General features: G+C 33.3%; 1 protein-coding gene across 1 annotated transcript in view; it reads left to right on the top strand.

The window, feature by feature from the left end:
- Window positions 1-6078: 6078 nt before the first annotated feature.
- Window positions 6079-10494, top strand: part of LOC129226864 (transcription factor AP-2-beta-like) — a 107211-nt gene continuing 102795 nt past the window's right edge. Inside the window, exon 1 of the mRNA XM_054861496.1 lies at window positions 6079-6249. Coding sequence (XP_054717471.1) covers window positions 6079-6249 — 171 coding nt within the window. The remainder of the gene's footprint in view (window positions 6250-10494) is intronic.

Here is a 10494-nt window from a genome sequence, read left to right as displayed (position 1 = left end):
CACATTGCTAACAATGACATTGCTAACAGCTCTTAGTTAAAAATCCACAAGATTGTTGATAATACAAGCAAGTAAAACCACATAGTCAAAATTAATAGTTGAAATAACTTTTCAAATATCATCTAATTTAAGCGTTTTGATTATTAAATGTTACTTATCCGGTGCTGATAGCTATTTTTAGGTAAAATTTATGCATGATAGGAATAGCAAATGTATATAACGGCTAACTGAAGAATCAACGTAGCTTTGAAACAATTTTAAATATGTTCGAAAGCCTTAAAAGCTACACTATGATCAAATGCATGTACTTACGCGAAACTTTGAAGAGTAAATCGCAGAAACTTATAAGTTTTAATCCAATTTCGTACTTCATTCAATGGGAAAGTGCATGTGCGTAGTTATTCTTGCGTCCGCCATTGATTGTGGTTGAATGATGTCAGAGCGGAGAGCGCATGCGCCAGCGTTTCACCCATGCATTTAGGAGGTCCGTTTTCACATTTATTAGCGTCATTCACCTTGATCACACTTCCTAGCCTCTACTGCACCCTGAGGCCCGGTGTTTTCACCCCAGGGAGCCAAATAGTTAGTCAAAGGCACCCGTAGTTTTGACAGTGTAAGCAGATCATTACGTCAATAAATAAATAATAAATAAAATAAATATAGATAAATAAATAAATAAATAAATATAATTTATCCTATCACAAAATTACAAAATATTCAATCGTAATAATTTAAAAATTTCGCGATGCCCACTTTATATTTTACACATTACACATGAGAAATGGCTGTATTTGCGTTAAAAAATATCTGCTTGCACGCAAAAATTTCATTCAGATGGTTAAAGACAAAACGCGAATGGGGGGACGGCGAGGGGGGGGGGAGGTCATAATGAAAATGAATATGAAACAATTTTCCGATTTTTATTTAGTCATACTGTTTTCTGAAATATTTAATACGGAAATCCAGCTCTCCTACATTTTTATTGAGACGGAGGTAAACAAGTTCAATTTCTTACTAGTATTTATGTCAGCTTTCTTTTCATTTCTAAAATTAATGTATGCCCCAATAAAAATTATAATGGACTAAAATGCTATTGAAAAAAGTTATTGTAAAGATTATTGTTATGCTGAATTGAAAATATATTGCATTCACATTTTCTGCGACACCTTTTCCTAAATCTATCAATAATATTATGAGAATAAATTTAAATAATAAAAACTCAAATCAAGGAAAAGCAATCTCTCGTAGACTTAAAACTGACACAAGTCAGATAAATGTGACTGAATTGAAATGAAATAAATTATCAAAGCGCAAACGTTTTTACTGTGAAATAATGATTTTTGATACGATATGTTTCTCGTTTCTATTCTAAAGTTTTAATTAATTTATTTTATTTTTGGTAACGGAAAATAGAAGGAAATTCACACTGCTTTATTTTTTAACAGGAAGAAAGAGCTGCAAACAATTTTATTTTTTAAATGGAAATTAATTATTTAAGAAAGCTTTTTATTTACTTATTTTCTTCTTCTTTTTCAACTAGCACTTTGAGGTATGTGCTACGCTCTTGTTAAGTGACTTTACCTCTAATAATCCGGCCTTACTTATTCTTTTATTTTAAAAAGTTTATTCATTTATTTGTTCTTTTTTTTTATTATTTATTTTTTTAAAACGTTTTTGACAACAGAGGAAAAGTAAAATCAGAAGCGCTTCATTTTTACCTAAAAGGTGCTGCAAACATTTTATTTATTTATTTTTTTTTAAATACTTTGATGCGTTTTTTATTTCTAACACTTTCTCTCTCTCTCTCTTTTATTTTTTTTTTAAAAAATTAAAAAGAATTTTTTGGGGGGACAGACATTAACTGCTTTTGCATTGCTTAAAGGTGCTGCTACTTCGCTTGTTCCTTTATAATTTTGTTGCGTATTTTATATCGTTAGGTTTTTTTTTTTTTCAAATTAACTTGATTTGTTTTTAGAAACCAACTTTAAATGTTGAAAATGTATACTTGACATAATATTCAATTTTAGCTAATTAAGAGCATATTGGTTAGATACGAGAAAGCCGATGTTGGTTGATAGGGAACTAGGTTCGTTTAGTTTTGAAGGGAACTTCTTGGTAAGTTTTACGAATCAAGAAGTATTTTTTCGTAAGAAAGAACTAGACTTAAATCAACGTGATATTCGGATTTCGTGTCCCGTCGTTTCTGTCACGAATATCAAGTCGTTACGAATAGAGTATTAGTTCTTAAAGTCATACAGGCTACAGGCCTGCACCCTGAAGGTTTAAATGCCTATGCCTTGGGTTTGAGAAAAGCGATGCGTTTAAATATGAAAGGTGAATATTTTGCTGTTTTTTAATACATATTTAAAGAAATTTATAATACGTTTTAATATATATTTCATACCACCTGAAAAAATTAAGAAATGATGATAGTGAAGTTGCACCATGCTGAAAGCTTCATTTTTATTTGAAATAAACACAAAGCGAAATAGACCTAAAAATTCGCTCAAATGTAAGACTACGTTCTTCATTTTCACGCCATCATCCCTGTTATTTTCACTAATGAGCACTGAAAACATGCTGTTTTAGTTTATTGTTTTAAATATGCATACTGTTACCAGAAATTAGATGTCCCGTTTTGGGGAAGGGAATAAATGGGCTCATTAGTTATGAATAAACAAAAAAAACAAAAAAACAAAAAAAAAAAAAATGGGTGAAAATGCAAGGAGTATTCTATCAAGTCTCCACTTTTCGGAAAATGATTAGTGAATGGAATGTATACACACAGATATTTAAAACCATAAGAATGTAAGTAGATACTGGATATGTATTTACGGTACTACATAATTACCTGAACTTAGACTTTCTGGTGTAGAACTTGAGATTTTTAATCGCTCTGTCTTAGGTTTTGCGAAAAATCTCACTGGCAGCCTTGGTTATAAATGAAATATTATTCCAGATTACTCAGATTCTATTTAAAAAAAGTGCTCAGTAGTAGGCCAGGACTACAACACCTGGTATTTTTCGAAAATAACATTTTATTTACGTTAAAATGCAGAGTTGGTAAGCATAGTGGTTGAAATTAATACGACGTATATTTGAGATTTTAGTAACGCAAATTTAGGTGCTTAGTTGAGATAAGTTTTCAACCCGAAAATTTACTTGAATGTGAAACAAATACAGTTGGTTCTCTATTTAACGACTTTCTCTATTTAACGACGGCTTTCACGGTCCCAGATGGTCCACTATAGTGTTAAAAACATTTTATTTAAGGACGATTTTTTGTGGTCCCTTGAAAGTCGTTAAACAGAGAGCCAACTGTAGATCACGAATTTTTGCTTACTGGATGTTTGTTAGGTTTTGCTTTGTTTTGTTGATTTAGTTCAATCAATGAACAACGACGAAGTTCAGGAATGTAAAATAGCCATAATTAGGCTTTCCAGACGCCCCAGTTTGACCGGGTCCCGGATTTCAGACAAAACTCCGGTGTCCCGGCCGGTTTACTTTATGTCTCGGAAAATAATAAATTTGATAAAATATGACCAAAAAAGTCTAAAAATAAGAAACTGAAGGACTATTTAGGATAGTTAATTTGTCATTTGTAACATTAACATAAAAATTAATATTGGATTAGCTTGTGAAGACTTTTACAGCAAGATTAAAAACGGAAAAAGTTCTGTCCAATTAAATTATATGAAAATAATAATCTACATGAACAAATTTGTATTCCTCATTCAAATATTTTCTACTTAAGTAAGAAATAAAAAAAAAAATTACATTTATTTGTTCGTTGCATAAGTTTTGTTTCACCTCTGGTTTTGATTCATAGTAAGTAATTATTTATTCATACACTGTAAAAAAAATCAGTAAAATTTACGGTTTTTTACCGGCAGCTGGGTTGGTTGTGCAAAACCGTAAAAGTTGCGGAGAAAACCAGTCAACACAACGGTCTTTTACCATGCAAGGACAAATTTACGGTTTTAAACCGTTCATTGCTGAAGCGTAGAACGGGAAAAAAACCGTTTTTCAACGAAACGGGTTTAAACCGTCAAATCTACGGGAAAAACCAGTTGAAATTACGGGTATTTTTTACAGTGTAGCATTGAGAAGAAACTACCCACTAAAATAATAATCTAAAAACCAACCAAGAAAGTGCACTCTTCTAAATACTTGCAGCACGGGGGGGGGGGGGGGGTCCCACTTCTAATGTCCCGGTTGAACATTTCAGAAATCTGGCAAGTCTAGCTATAATATACTATATCAGTATATTAGTGTTAAAAAAAAAGAAAAACATTCTGTACCTGCAATTTAATCTCAGCAAATAAAAGCTTGACCACACAAAAATGTTTTTGGTGAAATACCAATAATAATTTTCAAGAAATAGGAAGTAGTCACTGATGGCAAACTCGTGAATAACACTTCAGGGTACATTTATTATTTGTTTAGTTATCACAGTTCAAAATATAATGCAAAAATGAAATTTTACATGCTTAGAGTCATAGCGTGAATGACTTTGCATAAAATGTTATTATTTATATACTTAGAATGCATAGGCTGTAATGTATATGATCAGTGGTGATGGGGGATGTGTTAACCACCAGAACCTTTAGTTGAACACATATTTCTAATCCTAATGCGGTAGTTCACATATATGTGAGTATTTATTAAGAATGTAAATCCTGGCTGCGCTAGAGTGCATGATATTCATCATGTTTGAATCGAAAAATAAAACATTCGAAAGATTTCATTTGAATGATAAAAAAAAATTTGTTTGTATCAAGTATTTTTAAAAATTTCATTACAACTTGTGTTTGAATTATCAAGCTACATTTTAATTATAAAATATGTTATTTTGAAAACATAAATGTGATGAAACTTAGTTTACTTTGAATAAATGTTCGGTCATGGCAGCTGTATTAGAAGTTTAAATGTAATAATGTATCCTCCTTACTAAGGCAGCCATAATTAACCTTTTTTGGGCAGGCGGGGAGGGGGGTGTTGTAATATATGTAAACTACCAAACTGGGATTGGCAGTACAGTATAACCCAGATTTAATGATTGTTAAGGGACTGGAAAATGTTACCGTCAAATCAAGGATATCGTTAAATCGAGTAGCATAGACATTCAATGCAGTCAAATCTGGACCAGTGAAATGTATCATTAAATTGAGGGAATCGTTAAATCGAGTAGCATAAACATTAAATGCAGTCAAATCTGGACCAGTGAAATGTATCATTAAATTGAGGCAATCGTTAAATTGAAGTTATACTTTATATGTTAAAACCAAATGCTCGGTTAGTGTTGAGTCCAAAATTAATATAATGTTCTGATAGTGATTAATCCTTCCACGCTGAGCGATACATCCTTCCTAAATTTCGGTATTTTGTTGCACGTAATTATTAGACATACTAACTACTTTTACAAAGAAAAAATAAAGACAATGCTCACCACTTACTTTATATTTGAGTTAAAAGCTCCATATTTCAAGCACTAAGCACTGTTTTGTAGTAATTCAGCGGGGGGAGGGGGGAAACCCTTTGCTTTCAAATTAAGCGCCATTCGTCTTCTCGAGCCTCGGGCGCCGGAATTCTTTTCATCTGCTCTCGATCATCCTCTCCGACACCGCCAACCCGTGCCAAACGCGAAGCGATAGCTCGCCAACGGTGTTAACGAGGTTCTTTTTTACCTGTTGGCTACGATCCAATCGGCCGAAGAAAAACCTTGGAGGCATTAGTGACGCACCGGATCGCTCGCAGGTGGTTTTTCAGTCCGGGCCCCATCCGAGACACTCCGCGAAGATGGTTCCGCTAGGCCTAATCTGAATGGAGCAGCGCTGGACTCGACAAGACTAAGCCCCGAGGGGCCCCCACATCGGTTTGTTGTGGTGCTGTTCCTTTTTCCTTTGCCGGCGTGTTTTTGTTTGGTCTGTGGCAGAAGTCATTCCCCCACCGGCGGGAAATTCGATTCTTTTTCTCCATCTTCCACGCGGGGGGACAGCCAGCGGTGCCGATATTCCTCTCATCATTATTATTTTTTATGAGTGATATTTGGTCTTCCCTCGTCGTCTGTTTCCGATGATGGCTCAAATGAGCCCACTGCCGGCTCACGACAGCCCGGCGGGCCCCAAAAGAAAGGGGACCCCCGACGATGATGTGTCCTCGGTGGAAGTAAGCGGACAATTGTCTCCAGCCCATTCGGTGAAAAACGCAGATATTCAATCGGCCTTTGCACTCATCGATACGGGAGAGGTTAGTTGAATGATTTTTACTTCTTTGCTCGACATTTGATGTCCTTGATCTTCTTTCAACAAGTTTGACATCTCTAGAAATAACAACTACTAGTACATAGTAGAACGTCCAAAAATCCGAACTAATTGGATCTATAGAAAGTTCGGATTTTCGAAATAATCAAGAAAATGCCGTTTGGGAAAATAATATACCATTTAATCCAAGTGTTACAAACAATATGTATGTGCAAAGCATACAGCACAGTACAAAATGCGACTATATGCAATTACATTTTTTAACAAAAGTTAATTATCATTGTTTTAATGAACATAAAGGAAAACTTCATGAGCGTGCGCTGAGATTTTTGAGGTTTTGGATTTTTAACCCATCGGATTTTTGACATTCTACTGTACATTAGGGTGGTTCAAAAAACCTTTTTTTTAGTTAGAGTTCAGGACACACCCTACTTTTTTAAACCTTTCTAATAGTATAATGCTGTAAAAGTTTTAGCTTCTTACTCAAATTTTAAGACGGTGCTCAATGACTCCTTAGTTTAACATTATCCGTTTCATAGAAAATGCCACAAATTGGGAAATATTTAATTTCCCCAGCTGTTTTTTTTTTTTAAATAATTATTTTATTGCAATTTATATGCATATTTCTAGTGTATATTATAATATGTAGCATTGTTTTTTCAGTTCGAAGTATTTTTTTAACCCCCCTTCCCATACTGATGAAGTTTGAGGGAGGGAGGTTGACACTCTCTGTCAGTTGAAATAGGAAACTAAAATTCTTCCAGTACATTGCTATCCACAAGCCTAAAAATATTGAGGGGAGTCCCGGTATTTAGGAGAAACTTAAAACTAAGAGAAACTTTTTTACCACAAATAAACAAATTAAATGCTTATTAAAAAAAAGGTTGGATATTTCCCGCTATTTCTCGGCACAAAAGTATTTATTTATGGTATAATGGATTAATAGAGAAATTTTACGGGTGTATAGAGGTAGGAGGGGGATGTAAATTGTAGGGCATACGTGTTTTTTGAATAAATTGTACTATAATTATTATTAATTTATATTTTTTATGTCATCAATTAAGAATCATCAGAAAGTGAATCTTTTAAAATGGTGTTGACTTAGGAAACTCCTTACGCTTAATTTTAACTTATTAATTATAATTGTACATTATTTCAATTTCGAGTTCACTTACTGATTTGAAACTTTGCAAATGCTTTCTTTTAGTTTTCAGGAATAAAAATAAACTCATATGTGTAATTTCCATTTCAAGTTTAATTTTTACTACATTTTAGTTTGTCAATTTACGATTGGAGCTATAATGTATCACTTAAATGAGTACAGTAGAACTTCGTTTATCCAGCCTCTGTTTATCTATATCTCTAGTTTATCCGGATCAAATTTGTTGAACTATCCGGATTGCTTTTGGTTCCAGATAGTCTGGATAACAAGATTGTAGAGTAAATTATTTTTTCAATATTTTACTGTAATGCCTCATGTTGATTTTACCTATGTTTAGAAATCAAAGAGGATCTGAAAATATATATTTTTACTTATATGATGACAGTTTTTGTTACAAACAAAACTAAATTTTTTGCTTTTATCGATCTCGATCATCATCGAGACTTACTCCAGTCAGTGTACTTTCATGTATCAATTTTAAAAAACAATAGTTTTTTTCCTTTGTCTCTCACTGGAAATGAATAATGTTCTTTTCGTAAAATATAGATATTATGCCTTTTAAAATAGTCATCTTTAATACTTTAAGTTTTTTCTACTTAATCTTCGCTTTCTATGCATTTCCCGTATTTTACGTCTTTTCAACCCAGTCCCTAAAGAAACGTAAAATCGAGGCATGGGCGCCCATATACAAAATCGCAAGGGGGAGGGGGCTCAAATATTTTGACATTGGTTTTGCAGAATCTTTTCCCCACGGAAACCGATTTCAGAACAGATTAGAGTCGCTAAAATTTGATATTTTTAATAACTTATTCATTAATGGCTTGAGAAGAAATGTTTTTACATTTTTCAAAAAGTACTAAAAGCAAAGAAGTTCAATTTTCTAAAAAAAAAAGGGGGGGGGGCTCAGGCTCCCACTTGCCCCCCCCCCCCCATATATGGGCGCTCTTGAATCGAGGTTTCACTAATAAAAATTATTTTGTTGGTATCTTGACCCAAACACTTCGTAATACAGACGGTTATGCTTGACTGCTCAAAATTTCCTTAGCAGTTTATTGCAACTCACTGTTGTATTCCATGTGCAGTCTCGCGACATGGCTATCATTTATTTATGTCTTGTTCAAGAAAATATGGGCACGAGTCTTCTCTGAAGATTTTCAGGGGTAGGGGTAGGGGGGGAACCCCCAGATGGAGATCCTCAACTATCAAATAATAGTTTTTCTCGGCCTCTTTTGATCAGCTGATCGATTAAAAAAACTTGTGAAAGAATTTCATGGATTGATGTTTCTTCTTTCTTTTTCTTTAACTTACGAAAAAGTATTAATGCATTTTAAAAAACTGCAAATGTAATATTTTCTCATAATATACTTACAATATTTAAATGTAAAAGCAAGTAATGATATTAATTTTTATTCATAAAATGATAAAAAAAGCTTTGCGAAAATTCAGAGAAAATTATGAAATGTAACAGGAAATAACCAACGTTTTTCAGCACAAACATACAAATTACTTCAGACACGCTTTTCGGCTTTTCAAGAAACCCCTTTTTCGATCAAAATAGTGAGACTTTGGAAGTTAAGACAAACGGATGTATAGAGATCCTGCAGTAATATGTATACAGTATAACTTCGATTTAAAGATACCTGATCTAACAATTTCCTGAATTTAATGATGTAAATTTCACTGGTCCGAATTTGACTGCATTGGTTATCTATGCTCCTCGATCCAACGATAAGTTTTTCCAGTCCCTTGACAATCGTTAAATCGGCGTTATATTGCATTTGTTCAAAAGAACGTTGGTTATTTCTTGTTACTTCTCGGCACAAAGGCACATATATATTTATTTTTTGTGAAATGTAATTAGAAAATTAAAGTAAAAATTGTCGACCAAGATAATATTTTTGAATAACAAAAAAAAAAAAAAAAAAAAAAATAATAATTTGAATTTTGACATCTTGAATTCAAATTATGTTTTTCGCAATCACGAGTGTGTGTATGTAGGCATGTGTGTTTATGTGTGTAGGGGGTATGTGTGTGTGTAGGCATGTGTGTTTGTGTCTGTGTGCATGCATGAATATGTGGATAGTTGCGTGTATGCGTGTGTGTATGTAGGTGTCTGTATGTATGCGTGCGTGTATGTGTTTGTGTGTAGGTGTATGTGCGTATGTATGCGCGTGTGTGTAGGATATAGACGCAACCTGGAGACGGTTTTCGCTAGAGGAGCAGCATCGTGAGGAGCCGGTCGCCGGTGATGCTACAGAGGGTGCTGGCGGGAAAATAAAATGATAGCACAGCAAAACAGTCAAATAAAAGTAATCGTGATTGCTCAAAAAAAAAAAAAGAGAAGAAAACTTTTAACCCGAGCGGGTAAAAATTTCCGCAGACCTATACAATTTTTTCACTGACCAGCTGTTGAAGAATACTTTTTTAACCCTTTTTCTCCTTTTTTACGATAAAAAGTATATTTTTTTCCTTATCTTAAATATATTATTCTTTAAAAAAATGTTTCATTCTTATTATCAATTCAATGCTTAGTTATCAATTAACTTTTTATGCAGAAATATTTCTTTTTATTGAGCTAAAATGCCCATAAAAAGAAAGAAGAAAGAAAGTTTCAACTTATTTTACTAATATAATTAGCCACCTTACGCACAGTACTGACTGTGGTCTAAAATCACTTCGGAAAACCATAATAACATACTTTGACACACCTGGTAGTTAAGTAAATAAAATTAAACAATATTAATGTACGCATGAGTGCGAGTCAGGCAATTTAAATCATTTGCGGATTCATAATTGGTAAATTCAAATGATACAGTCAGCGCAGTTTCTGGAAACTATATCGTCAGCTTTAATGATAAGAAACGAAGTTATTTTTATGAACCTTTAATGAAAGTTTCGGAAAGTGAAAGATTACAGGGTAGTCAACGTCATTATAGTTTGATACTATTTTCTATATGCATAGGTTGCTGAAATCAAAACTCGATTACGTCATAAAAGTCCTTGAATATAATTGGCATAAAATAATTAAACAATTCTACTCTATAAGTACCGGATTGATTGCTTTCAAAT

This window comes from Uloborus diversus, chromosome 1 (genome assembly GCF_026930045.1).
Source record: "Uloborus diversus isolate 005 chromosome 1, Udiv.v.3.1, whole genome shotgun sequence".
In the NCBI taxonomy this organism is placed as follows: domain Eukaryota; kingdom Metazoa; phylum Arthropoda; class Arachnida; order Araneae; family Uloboridae; genus Uloborus; species Uloborus diversus.
Note: the sequence above shows the minus strand (reverse complement) of the source record. Positions and strands in the feature narration are given on the sequence as shown.